This window comes from Hermetia illucens, chromosome 3 (genome assembly GCF_905115235.1).
Source record: "Hermetia illucens chromosome 3, iHerIll2.2.curated.20191125, whole genome shotgun sequence".
Taxonomy (NCBI): domain Eukaryota; kingdom Metazoa; phylum Arthropoda; class Insecta; order Diptera; family Stratiomyidae; genus Hermetia; species Hermetia illucens.
In genome coordinates, this window is record NC_051851.1 from 5,345,581 (window position 1) to 5,367,524 (window position 21,944).

Sequence of the window (21,944 nt, forward strand, 5' to 3'; positions counted from 1 at the left end):
CTTGGTGTCCAGAATAACCTCAATACCTGCACCTGGATGTTGCTAGGCAGCAAAACAGGAGAGAGAGAGCCGATAGGCCGGGAACTTTCCCTATTATCGGGGTTCCCGAACCCGATGTTAGGAAGGTTCGGGAACAATTGGGGTGCCGGCTCTACTACGGGCTTGAGACCCTCACATTAAAAGTGTCGGCTCCTAAAACGGCATTCGGCATCTTTGTCTGAAGCGTAGATGGGGTGCCATATTTCCCAAATAAATTTCCAGCATTGTAAAGTGGTAACTACACTTATCAGTCGTCGGATCAATAGCTGCAAGACATTTATATACCTCATACAAGAACCGTGGGTTGTTGGTGGGATAGTCAGTGGCCTAAACTTCCAACATACTGACCTGTAAGTGGTCGACCCGCTCTAGAATGGTAGTGTCAAAAGACTTCTAGACTGATTTGGTTAATGTCCTATGTGATGGCGACACTATATCGTCTAAATTTACCATAAAAACTCAACATGGAGATAAAGAGATACTATGGTGCTCTGCTTATTTTCACAGAATTGTCTCAGCATGGTTGCCTCTAATAATTTTGACATCAGGATCCCTTGGTCTCGCGGATCTTTCATCGAAGAAGATCAAGGGGACTACTTGACTGATCCAATACTACAGATTCTTTTCAAAGGAACCCATGGCTCTTGAACCAGAAATATATAAGGACAGTCCTGCATATTTTGCCAGCTTTACCGCTAGTAGATAGGAAGAAGCATTGACATGCTTCAGGTTGATTTCACTGACTCTTATGTTTGTAGCTATAAGTGCAGTATAATGTGAAAACCGCTGCTAATTGAAAAGTCTGCTGCGTTCATTGTGGATCTCACCGGGGTTACCAGGAGTCCGGGCTGCATGGATACACATACTCGCATTAGACCAGTTGGGTCTACATTAACAGATTCCCTTTCTTCCGTTTTTCTGGGTACAGGCGGAGGAGAAGGTTCTGACAGGCAAGCCTGTAGTCCTTTCTGCTTTGTGGTTAAAGTTTCTTTCTGCTGAGCCTTCCTTCCCCGTATTTTAGAACAGTTAGGCAACAGTGTCACCGACAGGACGGCCGTAGTCAGATTTCCAGTTCCTCTCATTAAAGGAGTTGCTGTACTATCCTTTCTGGCTGACCGCGCCGTAGACACCGGGTGTGGGTTTTCCACTGAAGTGGAGAGCCTGTCTTCCACAGATTTTCCAGTGGGGGAACATGAATTAGGTGAGGTCTCCAAAATCCGTGCCTCGGCCACGGCCTGATTTTTCATAGTCGCGAGTGGATTCGAAGTCTGTGACCACTTGGAGAGTTACAATCCTTTGTTTCCATCTTCATGTGTTTTTGGAACCCTTAGTGTAGTAATAAATTACCACAAGCTCCCCCACCATGACAAGGTGGTGTCCGAGGGGGCCATATTAATTGACACAAAATTTGGTGAGATGATGGGAACTGTGAACGCCCACACATGTAAATTACACCTTTCTACGTTAAATTTAAGGAGGGGGGGGGGGGGGGCTCATACATGTAAAAAGGGGGTGACAATTTTTTTTCCTACCGAATATAGCCGTGTTGGATATCAAATGAAAGGTCTCGATTAGTACTTTCTGAAGTCAGTCTTAGTTTTGACATATGTTGGAAAGGCGGGGAGTGCGGGGGTCAAGAGAGACGATTTCTTTAAGGGAGCCATTCTCAGAAAAATCTGAAAAAAGTTATGAAACGGTGTTCAGACCTCTAAATACTCTTCACACTGATAACTTCTGTAAAATTAAGCTAATAGTAGTATACTATGTTTTTGAGGAAATTGACTAGAAACCGCCCTTAAGTTTATCCTAGAGTCGCAAAAAATATAGATGATAGTAGGAAGCGGTTGGATTCATTGTCAAGTCGTAAGACGTCTCAAGAAGATTAACTAATTTTCGTCCCTTTCACCTGTTGGAATTCAGATACAGATAGTTAAAAATTGAAAAGTTTTCCATACCATTCAAATATTATTTTTGTTTATTTTATATGATTTTTATAAAATATGCTCGTAAATACGAACACTAGCCATATCTACATAGTGATATAAAGCGCAATCAACAACCACAAACAATTTAATTATATTAATAATAATAATAGTTTTCTAGGCCTACTATTAAACAATCACTTGGAATAAAACTACAATAATAATATTAATCCCTAAATATTGTACAAAATGAGACAATGGAACTACAGCAGAACAAACCCCATCGTTCAGTACAGGTACGCGTGTGACTTAGGCACTGCAGGCATTCAGCGCCTGTTTATCCTTCAACTTACACACTAAGTCCTTATTACAACTATTGTTACTATCGGCGCAAGGTTGCTTCACCTGTAGCTTATCCTTGCCATTATTATTATTGTTATTATTGAGATCATCTTCCTTCGCGTAGTTCTCCAAATGATTACGGAACTGATCGAGCTTTTGCTTCTCAACAATGTACTTGCGCAGGATCAGCTCTCCTTCGGGAATCTCCTCTGGCATTCTACCGTGTTTATGATGAGATCCATCGCCAGTTCGCAGGCAACGTTTACGGATGACTTCATCACTCACGAATTTACGGTCGTAGATTTGTCCATATTTGGCAAGCAGATCGATAAGGGTCGTGGTCAAATTGTGGGGCATTCCCAATTCAGCTGCACGGTAGTCCCATGGGAAGGAGTGATGGAAGTTGTGCCATCCTTCGCCAGCTGCCATAATGGCTACAGCTCGGGATTCAACTGGAAGCATGTTTCTGGTGGGGGGAAATTATAATTAAATTTAATAAACATTTTTCCAGATATTTATCAATTTTAACTCTGAAGTCTTACTTTAGCTCTGAACAGTCAACATGGAGCAGCTAACTTGTTGCTCCTTGTCCTCTAAACTGAAATCCCAAAGTAAGAACTAGTGCATTTTCAGATACTTACTTATCATATGGCTTATTCCCGAAAATATGGGCAACGCTGTTGACGCACCAGGTGAAGTTCAATTGGACAACAGTTCGGTAGAAGTAAGTTGTGAATAGGGACACGAGGTAGCTTTCATTCCAGAATATAATCGGAATCGAGGTCGGGATGAGAACGGTGAAAATCAAATACATGGTTTTGTAGTATCTGGAAGAAGGGTTGCATAATGGTGAGAATAAATGCGGAAGTTCATGATAGTGTCAAATTATAATACTAACTTTTTTTGGAACATAATCCAGGGATCAGCTTCCATGTCTGACATATCGATTTTCTTTCCGTACTCAATAACCTGTAATTGATAAAAATAAATGGTTAGAAGGACTATGACTATGCTGAGGCAATCTTCTTTAACGTTGCGACTAAAGAGAGTTATGGTTGATTGATTGACATCCCTTTTAGGCTTAGAGGAGTGCCTGGGAAAGTGGGCATTGCTCTGGAGAAAACTGACGCCATGAATCCGTTGACGGAGTTTTCTCAAAAGGTGAAAAATTGGCATTTCATTGAAGTGCCTGGAAGTCCTCCTGCTTTTCGACAGGATACGTATGTTGGGTTCTGACAGGAAAAATTTGGTGTGTCGAGCAGCACTTAAGCTCTGCCACCTGTCATTATGGGAAACTTGTTCCCAGTTTTTGAAAACAGATTTAGCCAATGCTACTGATACCCCAATTGCTGGCTCCGGTCCCGGCATAGGGGAGTTTGACCCTCTCTTTCGCTAAAGCGTCCGAGATTTCATTTCCCTCTATGCCGCAGTGACCAGGTACCCAGAGTAGTTCCACCGTATTGAATCTAGACATAGAGTTCAAACGGTTTCTGCATTCCTGAACGATTTTCGAGGTGATCAAAGGACTGCTAAATGCCCTCAGTGCAGCTTGACTGTCACTGCAGATTGCGATGCGCCTGCCCTTCAACCGCTCGTCAATCACCCAGTTTGCCACCCTTAGGATCGCATAAACTTGGTTGCATATTGTCCCAAAGGAAAAGCCCACTTCTCGTTTTTATTCGAGAGGTAGACTCTGGCTCCAGAACCCTCTTCTGTTTTTGAGCCATCGGTGTAGAAGACTTCCGTATATCCCGCCACGCATTCCTCTGGGTCTTCCCAGTCCTCTTTACGCTTCAGGGTAACTACATATCTTCTACCAAACAGATGTATGGGGACACGAGAATCGAAAGGCACTGTAAGAACTGGATTCAGTCCTCCCAGTAACTCTTCCAATGCTCTGTGCCCCCCACATCCGTTGTTTTCCCATAGATCTAATCGAATTAGTCTATGAGCTGCTCTCAATGCAGTGCTTTGAATAAGTATATCCAGGGGCTGAAAATTGAGTAGTGCATTCACAGCTGCGCCGGATGTCGTGCTCATGGCACCAGTGATACCCAGACAAACAGTTCTTTGCAGTGCGTCTAGTTTACGGTGAAAACCTTTTTGTCTCACCTTAACCCACCACACTACGGATGCATATACGAACATCGGCCTAATGATGGCAACGTATATCCACATTACCACATGAGGCCTGAGTCCCCATGCCGAGGCAAAGGTCCGTCTGCACAGCCCATAAGCTGTGAGAGCTCGTTTCATCTTCACCTCTACATGTTCCAAAGAAGTTTTTTATCTAGAGTGACCCCCAGATATTTCACTTCTTCGGAGAGTTGTAGGGTAGTACCCTCATCTCAGAGAGACAAAGTCCATCCAGTTTTCTCCTTTTTGTGAATAAAACCATTGTGGTTTTATTTGGATTAACCGACAAACCATGTCTAAGGCACCTGCTGTCTATCAAATCAACGACACGTTGTATATTCCTACACACCGTTCCAAGATCCTGATCAACAGCAAGTACAGCCACGTCATCAGCATAAGCTTGAGCGTGTATTGGCAAATTTTGCAGTTCGCATAGCAGTGAGTCGATCAGCATACTCTACAGAAGCGGCGAAAGCGCACCTCCTTGGGGGCAGCCCTTCGTCGCTTCTGTAGTCAGGTAGCGATCGACCCCTACCTCAGCGCACAACAATCTTTGCGTTAGCATAGCATGGATCCACTTAATTAAAGCATCATCAACACCATGCGCTCTGGCGGCATCACAAAGTTTTTGAAAATGCGCACAGTCAAAAGCCCCTTCAATGTCCACGAACACCCCCATCGCGTACTCACCATTCAAAGTTGCATCCTCTATCTTTGTGACCAAAGAATGAAGAGCAGACTCACAGGACTTTCCACGCTGGTAAGCATGTTGGTTTTCACTAAGTGGGTGTGACCTAAGTGCGTTTCCACAAATGTGACGCTCCACCAGTCTCTCCAAACCTTTCAGCAAGAATGAAGTCAAACTGATCTGTCTGAGGTTCTTTGGATTAAAATAGTCATCTTTCCCAGGTTTCAGTATGAAAACTACCTTAACCTGTTGCCAAGAAGAAGGCACGTAGCCCAGAGCAAGACATCCTCGAAAAATATTTCTTAGAGATCGCTCTAAATGCTCCATACCCTCCTTTAGCATTGCCGGATAGATGCCATCCATGTCAGGTGCTTTGAAATGTTCAAAGGACAGTATGGCAGCTCTCACCTTTTCATGGGTAACAACCGTTTTCGCAGTGTTCCAGTTCCTCTTGCAACGCTCGCGTGTTGAAGGGGTTGCAAGAACCGTCAACTCTCTCCCTACCACTTCTCTCACCCGTTCTCCCGGGTGGTGTACTTCCAGGAGGGTCTGTACTGAGTCCAGTCTGGAGCTCGTGAAAGTACCGTCGGGTTTTCTAAGAGAATCCAACTTGGCCGACTCATCCCTTTTGAGGACTCTGCACAGCCTTGAAGTCTCCCTTTCGCCTTCCAGTTCCTCACAGTACGCTCTAAAGGAGTCTCATTTCGACCACCTAACGAGCCTCTTATATTCACGTTGTGAGTTCCATCTTCCAGCATCAAAGGAGTCCTTAGTCGCCTAGGGAACTGTACTTTATTGCCAAGAAGTTCATTGAACTTTGCTCAATCCGTTTTCCTAGGGTTCCGTCTTTGTACTGCAGACTGTTCGCCCGCAGTAGTCAGATCTAGAATCTAGAATTCAAGATATCGGTGATCTGACAGTAAGACCTCGTCTAGCACTCGCCAGTGTGTAATCAACTCTAACAATTTTGGGGTACAGATTGTTAGGTCAATTACTTTGCTTCTTCTCGGTCCCAGGAACGTAGGGGCGTACCCTATGTTTGCAGTCATAAGACCAGCTGAAATCAAATAGCTTCTCTCCTCTTGGATTGCATTTGCTACTGCCCCAACAAATATGTTGAGCATTCGCATCGCAACCTATTAAGAGTTCGAGACCACTTGATTCTGCATACGCCACCAGATCCCTAAGTTCCTGCGTCGGTGGAGGATACAAAGAATCATAGGGTAAATAAGCGGAGGCAACTATGATGTTTTTCCTCTCGCCATTTATTTGGTATTATATGATGACCGTAGCTAAGTCCTGGGAACAATATTGGCTCAGCATAGTCCGTCTTGACATCAGGACGCAAGCTCTCGGTCTTATGGATCTTTCGTCGTAGAAGATCCTAGCCCCCCTTACTGATCCAATGCCACCGATTCTGTTAAATCGAAGCCACGGTTCTTGCACCAGAAAGATATAGGGGAAATCCTGCAGCTTTGTCACTCTCGCTGCCAACAGGTAGGAGGGAGCTTTGGCATGCTGCAGGTTGATTTGACCAATCTTTATGTTTTTCGACATAAACTTAGTCTATTGTCGCTGACAGAAGAGTCTGGTGCGTCCAGTGTGGATCTTACCGGGGTTTCCAGTTTATCCCCACCTTCCGCCGGAGATTCCGCTTCCTTGTGTCCGATTTCTCTGGGCGTAACCGCCCCTAGTGATACAGCCACGTCCATGTCCTCATTCCCAAGGTGCTTCATCTTCCTTCGGAGTGCTCTCTTCTGCCATCGGCTTCGGGCCTTTCCAAGTTCACGGTGTCCGGACCGCTTGGATCCATTTCCACACACCGGCGTTAAACCAGTAGCGTCCACGTCACCAGCTTCCCGTTCTACTTAATGTAGTATTCATCCATGGTATCCCACGTGCCACCCCCCTTAAACTCAATGTAGAACGATGTTACTGACTGTACCAAATTTGGTATCAACTGGTATAAATGTTTGTAAGGCAACTGTGTGTGACAATCTGACAGACAGACACAGAGCGATCCTCAAAACGAACAGCAATGTAGGTCCGAGGAAACCGAGCAATCAAAAACACGGTCAATAGCCCAGAAGACGAATTCACACGAGCTTTAGTAAGCAGCATTTAAATATTCAGTTGCAATGCTGCGCTAAGCCTTCTTAGAGGTGAAATTGTGATCTTGCCAGGTGATGTGAATGCCAAAATGGGCTCTGAAAACACCTTGCTCGGACATGTGATGCGGAAGCATGGTCTTGGTGCTCGTAACGATAATGGTGGGAGGTTTTTAGGTCTCTTGTCATTGGTAGCACTTCTTTCAAGCAAAGAGCCTGTCATGAGGTCAGTTGGGTTTCAACTGACCGATACGGTATGTCCAACTAGATCGACCACTTCGCGATCAGTAGTAAATTTAGGAGTTGTCTCATCTCTCTCTTTGTCTCTCTCAATAAAAGCACTGTCATCAGCCTCGAAAAGGCAACACCATCTGATGGTTGCTAAGTTCGGTTGGGCGTTGCCTCCGCAGGGTTGGAGTTCAATAACGATCGCTAGTATGATCCAGCTGTCGTTCAACGGTGGAATAGTTATTTTGCAGATCGGGCGGCAGATACCCTGAACGAATCTGCTGAGAATATCGATTTGGTTGCCATTAAAAATGATCTTTTCTCGAGTGCTACGCACATCGTTGGCAACCTACCGAAGGGACATCGTAAAATCTGGCTGACTGCGGAATCATGGAAGCGGATCAATGAACGGAAGGAATAAAAGGCTCTCTAGTGCCTGCTGTTGAAGGCGAGAGTGACGTGCTCGAACTTCGATACTGAGCGAAATCCCCAGAAGTTCAATGTAGTGAGCGTCGCGATGAAAGGGAATTTTTTTTTTTGCGCTGGTCAACGAAGCCACAGAAAGCAATGATTTCTGAAGTGTATACCGCATTACCAAAGGACTTGCATGTGGTCACAAATATTTCCATAGTCCTGAGAGGGATGTTAACCACGATGACGAGTAGCTGAAGAGATGTTCACTTCACCATGGTTCGTAACCGTATCGTATTCGGCGACGTTCCTCCTTTTGGTTCAAAGGCAAGCAGGAATCGATTCGAGTTTGAAAAGTTGTGCAGGTGAAGAAGTAACAATAATCAGCCATTTCGATAAGTAAAAGGGAACACTTTAGGAAGTTATGCAAGGAAGTGAATTCCAAGCCATGGGAATGTACATATGAGGCGCCATGTCATCACCGTCGGTCACCAACTTTGATTTGCTGTGGGGTACAATTGGTATCCATTTCCCATAAGTCGCGAGTGAATCGAACCCACCCACTGCTCAGATAGATCCTCCGTTGATCTTCCCGAGGTAAAAACAGAAAAGGTCCTTGAGGTCGCGAAGGAGATTGCTGAAAATAAAGCTCCAGGCTTAGACAGCATCCCCAGCAAACTATTCGACCGGGTCGTCTCCAATAGCCTTATTCCGATCATAGAAAAGGGAAGGGGGGGGGGTCGGTTTCTCAAATGGAGAGTTCGGACTCCGAAAGGCGAAATCTACTGTCAGTGCGATCAGTATGGTAGTGAAAATTGCTGAGCCAGCAATGAAAGCCTTACTCTGCGAGATGGGGCAAAATAATTGCGATTGTAGCCAAATTAGGCACTTCCAAACACCCGGTGCCCATCGTCAAATAATTCCTCCGGAACGGGCAATTGTGTTACGATTCGGACGATGGACCTAAGACACATTGGACAACCTGTGGGGTTCCATAAGGATCACTCCTCCGACCCCATCTTTGGATAATAATATACGACGAAATTTTGCCGTAACAGCACCCCAAAGGCGTGATTGCTATCGGCCTTGGAGATGACATCGGAGTGACTATTGTGGCACAAGGTAGTGGTTGAGATTCTGACAAACAACATAATTTAGGAAATCAGATCTTGGCCAGAAGACGCTGGTCTGGCGCTCGGAGATCATAAAAAACAAGGTAGTTCTGATTACCAAGCGAAGAAGGCAAGCATTGATAAAGTTTAGGATTGGCGAACAAACCGTCCATTCGCAACCAGCGCTCAAATACTTAAGAGCCATGATTGACCTAAAAGTCATGAAAGACCAAACGAGTCATGACTGACTAAAAATTAAACTTTAAGCCAACTCCTAAGAGTTCACAGAAAAGGCTTCCGAGATTCCTACATTGTTTCCGAAAATATTACTGAATGTAAGATGACCCAAGCAAAATTTCTTGGCTTCTTGTCTTGACCTTACCGTCTGGACCTTAGCGTTGAAGCAAGAAGCACACTGTGGAGCTCGTCCGACTACAGTACAACCTCTGACGAAACAGCACTTCTGATAGTAGACATGGTTCCGATCAACATTTTGGCGAAGGAGGATCGACACCTCGATGACCCAACATACGCAATCGTCAAATCCTATACCCATCGGCGACTGGCATGAACTGAGGCAATACTGGAGTGGCAAAAGAGAAGGGATGGTTTTTTTAAAGGACGCTGCACTAACAGAATTATCCCAGATGTCGCAAGGAGGATTAAACCGGCGCTATGGAGAGGTTAACTACGACGCTACGACGTAATCCACTTCATAAGACATGGAGGGTATCGCGCATACCTTTACCGCTTTGGCGAGACAATTTCCTATACTGCCGAAATGGCAGTCTCGTAAGGAGAAGGAAGTAGTTTTAGTGAGTAAAAGCATCACATGACCGTTTGGCAGGAGCCACTCTTCACCCCTTTCAACGACACAAAAAAAAAGACAGATGGACAGACCGAGCTGTTGAGGAGTGGCCAGATCTCCCATCAGATGTGACCCCGGTTTTGGTGCATGGACCAAGGCTATGAGAAGGATACCTAGAAAGTAAAACCCACATACATGGCTTTTGGGAGTGAGCAAACCCCCCCAGTGCTTCGGTGGTGCACGACTTGGCCACCGTGGCATCTAATGCTACAAGTGATTTAGAGTCGGAGAAGGAGGTGTTCAAGCGAAGTAAGACTTTGCCAAGAACATCAAATACGAAGGCAAAAAATGACGGGTTGAAAAGTGATCGCTGTCCGACTAACGCGGTTTCGGCACCCATCGCATCCGCTCGAGAGGTAGGTACTTCAGCTGCAGGAAATAGATCCATTCAGGAGAAGCTCATCAATTTTACGATCTCCTCTAATACCAAAGCCGGCAAAAGAGAAAACTCATGGTTGCTTAGCAATTGACTCCCCAAGAACATAGCCCTAACCCATAAGAACTACCTTTTATGCAGTGTGCACAAAGCAATTAAGAACATGATGAGAGCCATCTGAGTGCTTCACTCACAGGCTTACCACTGCCAACAAGAAGCGTTTGTAGAGGCGAAAGGTAGGATTAGTTATAATCTCATCCAATCTCTCACGGGGCACAGATTTAAACTGAACACCTCACCCGACTGTCTTTTTTTTTGAGGAGGTGGAAATCTTCAAAAGACACTGGTCTGGACACACCAGCGTGTGGGATTTTTACCCACTAAAACCACCCCCGACTCCCTCCCTGCCCCGCGGAACCACCATAAGGTACTACATCACGGGGCGGAGTTAGCTCACTCTAGCTTAATCCCCCCCGCACGTGACCGCGCTTTTCTCCTTTCCTCTGCCTTTTGCAATTTATCTTGAATAGATGCGATCATGCAGTTGACCGCATCCCAATTCTCTTGATGTGCTAGCATTTTCGGCACCAGATTTTCTGGTACCAGCACCTCTTCTAGAGTCTCCTCTAGATTCCTCCTTTCTTCCAAAAATCGCGGACAGTGGAAGAATACATGCTCTGGGTTCTCTGGGACTCCATCGCAATTTGGACAGTCGGGTAAGGTCTCCAATTTAAACCTGTGAAGGTATTGGAGATATCCTCCATGTCCCGTGAGAAACTGGGTGAGATTATAATTAATCTCGCCGTGTCGTCTCTCCAACCACTCCTTGATGGCAGGAATGAGCCTGTAAGTCCACCGACCCTTTCCCGAGCGTTCCCACCTCTCTTGTCATCTATTTATGGATCTCTCCCTCTCAGTGTTCTTCGTCTGCAATAAGGGAGAGATTGGCTTCGCATTGTATATATTCGCCATCTCATCTGCCAAGATGTCAATCGGCATCATTCCAGAGATGACGAATGCTGCGTTATCTGAGACAGTCCTGAAGGTAGAGCATACCCTCAGAGCTGTCCTCCTGTAGACTGCATTCAATTTGCTATTATTAACTGACATCCGTAATGCCTCGCTCCAAATTGGTGTCGCATAGAGCATCATTGAGGTCACCACCCTGGCTATAAGCAACCTAGAGGTATGCCGTGGCCCTCCCACGTTCGGCATCATCCTCGCCAGGGCCATACTGGCAGTGGATGATTTATCACACACATACTGTACGTGTTGCTTATAGCTGAGCTTCCTGTCTATCACCACCCCCAAGTATTTGATGGTCGGCGTGGAAGTGATGATATTATTCCCGATTCTAACACAGGCGTAATTTCTCTGCCGGCGCTTCGTGGTGAGGACCGCTTCTGTTTTTTCCTCCGCAAGCGTCAGACCAGAGCTCTCCAACCAGCATTTGACAGCACTGATTGCCTCGCTTGAGTATAACTCAGCATCTTCGAGATGCTTTGCGACAACAACCAGCGCTATGTCGTCAGCGTAACCCACCACTGTGGCTCCCTCCGGAAGGGGAAGATTAAGTACATCATTGTACATGATGTTCCACAATAGTGGGCCCAATACGGAGCCCTGTGGGACACCCACGGAAACAACATACTCCTGCGGTCCGTCATCAGTGTCATACCAGAGCCTCCTTTCAGTTAAGTAACTATTGACGATAGCAGCGAGATAGGCGGGAATACCTACCTTCGATAGGGATTTGCGTATTAGATTCCAATTGGCCGAATTGAATGCATTTTTCACGTCCAGGGTTACTACCACGCAATATTTGCTGGTACTACCCTTTCCATGAATTGCATCTTCGGCCAAGCCAGTAACCAATTTGATGGCATCAATGGTTGATCTGGCTTTTCGGAACCCATACAACAACCGGGAATAATCTATTATAGATTATCCGCTCTAACATTTTCCCCACCGTGTCCAAAAGACATATGGATCGGTATGACGATGGTTCACCTGGAGGTTTACCAGGCTTAGGTAGAAGTACCAACTTCTGTCGTTTCCAAGCCGCTGGAAATATTCCTTCGGATATGCACGCTTCGAACAACTCAGCGAACATGTCCGGCCTGGATTTCACGGCAAGCTTAAGGGCCTTATTCGGTACTCCGTCTAGGCCTGACGCTTTATTGTCTCCTATTCTGCTGTAGATCTCCAGTAGTTCGTCTCTGGTGACTGGCGGGATTACCGTCACATTCAGAGATGGTTGGAATGTGTCAGTGCTCTCCTCTTGCTGCGGGAATAACCCCTGGATGATTTTTAGCAAGAGGGTGGGACACGTGATCTGCGGAGATGAACGGCCTCTGAATCGTCCCATCACGATTCCATAAGCTCTTCCCCACTGGTTTACGTCCGCTTCTGAGCAGGGTCCTTAAAGCATTTCCTCTTGCTACGCTGGATGGCGAGCTTGAGGATTTTGCGGGCTGCCTTATAGTCGCACTTTTTCTGCCCCTGATCGACTTTACCTACCGCCCTCTGAGCCGCTCTTCTGGCTCGGTGGCAAGCTGATCGAAGACGTCACCCGACTGTCTAAATTGAGTGGTTGGAGAGACGACACGGTGAGATTAATTATAATCTCACCCATGGAGAGACATGGAGGATATCTCCAATACCTTCACAGGTTTAAATTGGAGACCTCACCCGACTGTCCAAATTGCGAGGGAGTCCCAGAGGACCCAGAGCATGTATTCTTCCACTGTCCAAGATTTGTGGAAGAAAGGAGGAATCTAGATGAAACTAGGAGAGGTGCTGGTACCAGAAAATCTGGTACTAAGGATGGTAGCACGTGAAGAGGATTGAGTTGTGGTCAATTCCATGATCACCTCTATTCAAAATAAACTGCGAAAGCCAGAAGAGAGAAGAAAAGCGCGGTTACCTACGCCGCGTAGAGAAGAAAGGTGACTAAACTAGAGTGAGCTGACTCCGTCCTGAAGTAATACCTTTTGGTGGTTCCACGGTTCCCAGTTGAAGCGGTGTAAGCAGAAACGCGGAAAAGTTCGCGAAGTCGGAAGAAGATAGACTCGGTCTATTACTTAATGTTAATTAGACGGTACTTGATGACAATCGATGTAAACGTAATTATTGTATCAAAGAGAATGAATCAGACAACAATCCGAAGAGCTGATGCAAGCACAAACTCATCTCTAATATCAGGGAACGACTTGAGTAAAGACACGAGAAAGCTAAGTACGATATGATGTAGTATCTTACAGGAGAAAGGAGGCTTCTGCAGACAATATTAGCACTACCAGAAACTCCTAAGACCATGACTGCTGTGATAAGAGCAAGGGGAATAGAGCCAGCCGACTAGGTTCTCCCACTCTGCAACTAGAGGTCGGTTTGAGATCCGTTTAACTAGTGTCTGCAGCCTGGTTCAAGCTAGTGCTGAGCAATGGAAGAGGAGGTCTCTGAAGGCGGGAGCGAGGGAACACCCTCCTCTTTGCAGAGGGAATACCCTCCTCTTTGCAGCTTTGTCAACCCCCTATAGGTCAGGGTCCGTGTTAACGCATTTGTATATGCCTCCTGCAATCACATCTCACGCTTGGTCTGTTCGCCAACTCGTTCACTCCCCTCTATGTTCCTAGAAGCGGGAACTCAAAGAAGGACTTCAAGCGTTCCGCCCAGACTGTTCAATGTACCCCTGTGTTGGTTCATTAGTCTGGAGAATATCGCCATTGAGTACAAAGTCCTAATGGCCGCGTTACTGTCCATTAGAATGGCTTCGATGCTTGCATCCGAGAAATCCCTTGCACCGTACTGTTAGTAGTGCGCGAGTTCTCCTCCCATTTCAGTATTGATAAGGGCACAACTGGTTCCCGAGATACAGTATCTATTATATGAGAAAGCTCTTTAGTCCCCCCGCCCCCTTTTTTCGCCAACGAGCCTAGCTATGATTTGATGGGACATTTTAACTGAAGTTGACGTAGATCATTGGATAGGTCCTTTTCAAATCTTTCACTATAAATATTAATAACGAAATTTTCTAAAAAACTTACCAATGGATGTTTCTTGGACATCAACCACCCAACATGAGAAAAGAAGAATCCACGCGAAGCATTATGTGGATCGGCATCAGTGTCTGAATATTTATGATGTTGTCTATGGTCACGTACCCAAACGTACATGCAGTTCTTCATAGTGGCGAAAAAGAAAAGATAGATAAGAAAATGAAATCAGTAAAGGCAAATTAAGATACAAATGAATATGCAAATTACCTGGCCGGCCATAGTATGCATCCACAATAGAAGAACTCGAACCCAGGTCTTTGCTTTGAATGACCGATGTGTAAATAATCTATGCGCTCCCATTGTAACACCCATACCGCTTGCAATAATCAAAAAAGTAGCTAAAGATAAAATAGAAAAGAAAAAAATTTTATTTATTTTTTTAATTATTTGTTATGGAGAGAGAAAAAATTAAAAAAAATGTTAAGGGGGGCAATTGGGGTGGAGATTAAGATTAATCCATTTTTTGGCAAAATTTTCTGTTTTTTTTTTCGGGGAATGGTTCCCGAGGTATCGTATCTATATCAGAGGAAAACAAAATTCGCAAAAAAAGGAAAAATCTTTTAATGGTTTTTGTTTAAAAATAACCTTTGAAAAGTGAATATTCTGGACAAATATTGTCTTAAAAATGAATTAATAAGTCTAAATATTTTTAGATACAGATACAAATTTAAAAAAAAACCACTTACTATACAAAATAGTTCGAAAATCAGCATATCCTAAAAGTTGTATTATCAAACCATACACAGCTAGTAAATGTAAAAAAAGAAATCCAATAGCATTTTTCCAGACTATCTTTCTTTTGAAATTGAAATCTGTTCCTATATCAGCGGGTAATAGATTGCTTTTATCAAGGATAACTTTTGTTTTGTTTGTCGTATCATTTGTTGAATTATTCGAATGGTTTCCATTGTCATCATTGCCATTATTATCTGTATCTGGAACACGTTCAATTGCTATCCGTTCTTGAAGATAATCAACAGATGAATGTTTTTTGTGATCAGTTTCCTCATCAGAGAAATTCTTCTTGATTATGACATCTGTATCGAGTTTTGTACGATGTCGATTGACTAATAGAGATTCTGCTTCGGCTCCCATTTTGGATGTTTTGAAATTTCTGGAAAAGATAAAAATTAATTTTATTAAAAATTTGTTCATTGAAATAATCGATTGAGATTTTTGATTTTTAAAATAAATCTAAATATTTTATGACTATATCTAAAGGGTATTGTAGAATGGAAGGGCAGAAAACTGAAACAAATGGCATTGCCGGCGTCTCCAAAGCCTATAGCCAGCTTCGGCCTATGCTCGTATTGCTGAGAATGTACATCCAGTTGTTCCTCCGACGGAATAGCATTTTTTCTTTTCTAAATTGTTAGCCTGTATACTTTGCAGTTGCACTTTTTAGATATAGAATTTTTCTCCAGTTTATGTGCTTAAAAATTAAATTAAATTATTTAATTAAAAAATTAAATTAATTAATTAAATAATTAAATTTTTTATTCCGTGATAATGAAAATTGAAAAGTGCCTTCAGTGAACACACATTGGGTAAGAATGAACCTGAATAAGTGACCGAGTTAGCCTCATAAAGTGAAAGAATACATTATGATTTTGTTTTACAAAGGTCGATGTAGTCCCCGGTCTGGGGAGAAAATTCGGGCCTGGGGTGAAAATTATTATCATCATTATCCTTTCAGTGTTCGTTCCTTTTTTTTGTGTCTCTATTCTGGGGCCGATGATAACCATTTTCCTTTCTCCCCCTTTCACCAGGCCTGGAGAATCTACTTGCAAGTATTCTGCATATTGCCTGCGTTTGCTATTCGGTATTTATAATTCTTGTCCCGCGTATTCCCTCATCTTCACTTAAGCACAACTCGACATCCTCAAGATGTTTTGTCACCGCAGCTTACGCTGTTTTTGGCGTTATCCACTAGTTGAACGTCAAGTACATCATTTTCCAAAACAGAGAGATACTTGTGGTGGCAATAATCTTTGAGTCCACCATCTTTGTCATACCAAAGCCGTGTTACCTCTGGGTGGCTGCCGAGAAAACTAAAGAGAGACGGAAATATCAACCGTCGTTCGGAAACACATAGTTCGATGTGGAGAGAACCAAAGCAAGGTGCCTTAGAGTCCATAATCCTTATTAGAGTTTACAGGTGTCAATGGACTGAAATCTTTAACGATGTTAGGGGAAGCATTTTTTGAAGCCCATACTGTTGTCAGGATTACGCATACGAGTGAAAGTGTCTACCTAAGTTTACCTAAGTCTACTATAGTCGTTTGATAAGCCTTTAAGGTGTTATCCTACAAACGGAAATTCCTGAAATTATCAAATTGCCTACTGCCTTGAAGCGTGTTAAAGCGCTTCATTTTGAGGAAATCACCGTACCCTTGGGGCCAATGTGGTCTGTACTGCGCTTGTCTGGGATTATTACTTCAGTTTGACTCAGGCATTCATTCAAAACTGAGTCGTTTGATATCCGACATCCGGCCTATGGTAGAAATCGTTTTGCCAGAAATGAAGTTTGGGCCGCGATTTGCTCTCTGAATATTGCCAAACGATCTCGGGACACATTTTTGGCGAGACCCATAGCAAGGTATTGACGTTAGGAATAGAAATTTACAATATTAGCACCCAGGTGAAAGGCTAGTAGGATTAGAATCACGACTTAAGTTTTCGTCGCCTTGGCTAAGATAACTTTCTTTTTCTTAAGTTAGCTCCTGGGAAAAGATATTCCCTGTAATCCTTGTACCACAAGACTTCAAATAACTACTATGTTATTCATACGTAGATGAAACGCTAGTTCGGAATAATAGTGGCTTTAGGAACGTTAGTATCCGGAGCTATCAGCAATGGTGAGTATAGGCGACAGAAGGTACAAGAAAAGTAAATCGAATGAGTAGCTAAATACAAAACCTGTATAGGGTTCACCAAATAAAAGAGATCAAGCATATCTTCTCAAACTGAGTTTTGTAACGAAGAAACCAGTGTCATCTTCTGTTTAAGGATTGGGGAGTTAGCGTCAGTGTCACCTTCATACTTTTTCAATTCCAATTACTCGCTCATTCCGAAGAGAGCGTAGAAACTTAGTTAGGCCAATGAGGGCCTCCTTAATGCCTTTGCAAACATGATCCTAACGAGAGTAAGCGGTACGGGGGGACAATAGATACCAGATAGTAGTGACCAGCAGATGTTATGATCAGTTCTATTGGCTTAACCTTATCCCAACTTCTCGATATGCCTTCATCCTGGTTACACTGATATACGAAGTAATTTTATGATATGAAAGTATGCGGAAATGTAGGGCCTGTAAAGGCCGTTGTAAATCAAAATCGACAAGTGCTCTAAGTGCCGTTAATCCCGAGGATACGTTATTTACCTTAACTTTGGTTGTGTAACAGCATCGGTCCATAGTATGGGCTCCCTTTGACTACTAGAGTCTTTATGGTTGGCCTTGCTGGATTAGCTTCACTGGCTCTTTCACTGGGCATGAGTAGCATCGCAGGGAGTCATGTTCCTTCTTCGCTACTGGTAGTCGATGGAACAGGTGTAACTGATTCCACGCCGGACTACCTCTAGATCAAGAAGAGGAACACCCAACAAGACCTGCATGGGGTAGGTCGAGACCGTACGACATACAGGAAGACAGGCTAACGACGTCACTGGATCTGTTATCTGACCCTGTGGGCAGGCGCGCTCCACACTCAACCACACACGCTCGTTGACACCTTGGATGAATGCTTTTTTACCATAGAAGTAGCTCTTCCACAGATCCAATTCCTGGGAATCACACTCAAAAAGTTTCGACAACACGGACGATCAAATTAAGTAATCAAATGCGCCTTTGAAACTTACAAAGATTCCAAAGACGTACTAGCTATGACAACGGAAAACAAAGTTCTTCATATACATTAAAGCGTCGTCGGTGGATCTGCCAGTACCGGATGGGATGTTTTCACCCCCAGTCGCTGAACTATAATCTTCTCCATGACCTTGCCAAGGACCGAGAGAAGAGATATGGTCCTGTACGACCGGAGATTACCCTCTGGTGACTTCAAGAGCACAACGACCCTGGCAGTCTTCCAGAATGCAGGGAAATAACCCTGCCATAAGTAACATTCAAACAGACACTAGACATGAGATGGCTTTGCACATCTCGCCAGGCATCCTATCCCAGCCAGACTTCCAAAACTTGAGCCTCGCCATTCTCTCTTCGATCTCACAATACCTCAGGGGAGGAATTCAGCACGACCGTCAGGAGACACCGAAGGCTCAGATCTCGGAAATTGTTCATCCAGCATAGCACAAACACTATCATGTCAAGTCAGAATAGGTTCATCGTTCACCTTGATGTCGGCTATATCGCGACTACGTTTCCCTCTACATATCCGATAGAGCCCACCCCAAGGGTCATTACTACGCTTAACAACGAATCGCTCCCAATTTTCTTCTTTAGACTGCCTCAACAGATCTTTATGAGACGAGACTCCTCGCCTATAGGTGAGCCTAAGTTGGTCAACATGAACATAAGGATTGACAACACTTAGGCGGAGCGCCCATTGGAACCATAGACAAGACCACAAACTCAGAGAGGGGGGCGCCAGGTTCCATCCGAATAACATATTCCACTCAGTTACACCCCCGAGTTGCGCTGACGGGTGGAGTTGCTCCAAATGCCAGAAATGATTGTGGTAGTGGAGGAAGAAGAAATTCTTCAGTTGAAATCTACTTGAAATATTCTCGTGATGAACTTTGCGGAAGGCTTGGATTCGACACTTGTCTAATCTAAACCCCATCTGAATATCACGGCTGAACATGTCTACTATTCACAATAGACTTCTAAGGTGAGTATATTATTTCCGAGTTATCACAATCTCGGCAGATACCGGATTTTACCTAATACTAGCACTAAGTGCCAAGCATTTAGGCTCGGACGATCCTACCTACTTAAAAACTAAAGGGGCGCTGGTGGTGGTGGCCGGTGGTAGGTTAGTGAGAGAGAGTACTCCCCGCAACATCGAGCACGTATGCAGAATGGTGTACTTCTGCATGGTTTGAACCAGACTGTGCGAAAGTCCCAGGACATCAAGGGAAGCCGTCAGGGATTCAGGTACAATACCTATAGCTGACAATATTATGGGAACTACAACCACCCGCTCGAGACGCCAAATTTCTTTGATTTCCCGAGCCAATGGCTCATAGTTCACCTTCTTCTCCACGTATTTCCGTTCAATGTTGCTATTATGGGGGATAGCAACATCAATAATATACGCGGAGCGACCCGTCTTGTCAACTAACAGTACGTCAGGCTTATTGTTTGCGGTATGGCGATCAGTCAGAACTTGCCGGTCCTAATACATGCTGTAAGCAGAACTATCAAGTACCGCTTGCGGCTCATATCGGTAAACCGGACATGTTCCCGTGATCAGCCCATGCTTATATGCAACGTTTTGATGGATAACCTTACATACAGCATTATGCCTGGTGATGTATTGCACCGGTGCCATAACAGTAGAGCCAGAAATGAGATGGTCCAACGTCTCTAACGCCAAACCACACATTCTGCACTGGTCGTTCTCCACCCGTTCTTTCAGGATGAGCTTTTTATAAGCTCGGGTGGCGACCACGCCATCCTGAATGGCACACATGAACCCCTCCGTCTCAGCAAAGAGCTCCCCAGCACACAGCCATCTGTTCGACAAATGCAAATCGACAAATGGCTGCCAAAGACAACTCACGTGTTTACCGTGCATTGCCTTCGACTTCCATTCATCGATCCGCTCTTGGTCCGACTTCACCCCACTCAGAGGATTGAAAGATCGATCCTTCAAGTTAAGTGGAGTCAGTCCACAGTCTGCCTTACAGACAGCCGCATGCAAGGGACTCGCCTGCTCTTTGCTGTAAAAATAAGCGCGCAGCGAGTCGACTTGGCGATGATGTTGTGCCGCCACGTCAACCACGCCCCTACTTTCGATGTCACGAGGCAGGTTCATCCGCTCCACGGCAGACTTTGGGTGATGCATTCGGAATTTGGACATAGTTGTCCGTATCCGCCGCTGGACGTTTTCCAGATCGGTCTTCGTCCACAGCAATATTCCGAATGCATAAGCCAGTGAAGGGATAGCGAATACATTCAACGCGCTTATTTTATTCTTCCCCGAGAGATGCGATTTCAGCACCAGCTTAACACGTCGCAGGAATTCGGACAGCAGAGCATCCTTCAGATCACCAACTCGAGCATGGGTTCCTTGCAGAATTCCTAGGTACTTGTAGAAGTCTGTCTCGGTCATAGCTTCGATGTGGAGGTCACCAATGCTATGTCCGGCATGTGGCTCGTGATGACCTTTGCGGATGGCTTGGATTCGACACTTGTCTAATCCAAACTCCATCCGAATATCACGGCTGAACATGTCTATTATTCGTAACAGACTTCTAAGATGGTTGTCAGTACCAGCATACAGCTTGATGTCATCTAGGTACATCAAGTGTGTCAGTTCGCACTTAGCACGTAAGCCATATTTTATTGCAAAACCATGCCCTCTAGCATCATTCAGTAGCCATGAAAGGGGGTTCAGTGCCATACAAAACCAAAGAGGACTCAATGAATCCCCCTGGAAGATGCACCTCCGTATACGGATGGGCTCTGAGGTATTAGCACCCTCAGATGTACGCACCGATAAGGTGGTATGCCACCCTTCCATGACTGTCGCCAAAAACTTTATTAGTTTCGGATCAATGCGATACAGATATAGGATGTCGATTAGCCAGGTATGCGGAACGTTATCAAAAGCCTTGGCATAATCGATATAGCAACTGAAGATGTTTCTTTGGCCTCTAGTTGCTTGTCCTACAACTACTGAGTCGATAATGAGTTGCTCTTTGCAACCCCTTGACCCAACTCGGCAGCCCTTCTGCTCCTCGGACAGAATGTTGTTGGTCTCGAGGTGCGCATTGATCCTTCCACTAATAATGGACGTGATGAATTTGTAGAGGGTTGGTAAGCAAGTGATCGGTCTTGTGTCTGCGGGGTCCTGCACTGTGTCCTTCTTAGGGATAAGGTAGGTAATCCCCGCAGTGAGGAAAGGTGGAAATTCCTCCGGCCGACTCATGACCTCATCTATACTGCGTGCCAACCGACTGTGCACGCTGGTAAATTTCTTATACCAGAAATTATTATCATTATCCTTTCAGTGTTCGTTCCTTCTTTTTGTGTCTCTATTCCGGGGCCGATGATAACCACTTTCCTTTCTTCCCCTTTCCTGTCTGAGGAATCTACTTGCAAGTATTCTGCAAATCGCCTGCGTCTGCTATTCGATATTTAAAATTTTTGTCCCGCGTATTTCTTCATCTTTACTTGAGCACAACTCGACATCCTCAAGATGTTTTGTCACCGCAACTAACGCTGTTTTTGGCGTTATCCAATTGTTGAACGTCAAGTACATCATTGTCCATGACGTGCCAAAAAAGGGGATACTTGTGCGGGCAATACTCTTTGAGTCCACCATCAGTGTGAGAATAGTTTCGTTAGGAAACACACAGTTCGATGTGGAGAGAACCAAAGCAGGGTGGCTTAGTTAGTTTTAGTTAGTTTAGTTAAATGGGGGGAGCCGCAGCTCCGAGCACTCAGGCCATTATTAGGCCCATTGTACTATC

General features: G+C 44.6%; 1 protein-coding gene across 1 annotated transcript in view; it reads right to left on the reverse strand.

Moving 5' to 3' along the window:
• Positions 1–1,984: 1,984 nt before the first annotated feature.
• The window catches only part of LOC119652780 (acyl-CoA desaturase 1-like), a 54,217-nt gene continuing 34,257 nt past the window's right edge, over positions 1,985–21,944 (reverse strand). Inside the window, exons 2-7 of the mRNA XM_038057092.1 lie at positions 14,975–15,402; positions 14,496–14,626; positions 14,277–14,411; positions 3,202–3,272; positions 2,945–3,130; positions 1,985–2,769 (exon numbers count right to left, since the gene is read on the reverse strand). Of these exons, the coding sequence (XP_037913020.1) occupies positions 2,271–2,769; positions 2,945–3,130; positions 3,202–3,272; positions 14,277–14,411; positions 14,496–14,626; positions 14,975–15,383 (1,431 nt within the window). The 5' untranslated portion in view covers positions 15,384–15,402 and the 3' untranslated portion in view covers positions 1,985–2,270. The remainder of the gene's footprint in view (positions 2,770–2,944; positions 3,131–3,201; positions 3,273–14,276; positions 14,412–14,495; positions 14,627–14,974; positions 15,403–21,944) is intronic.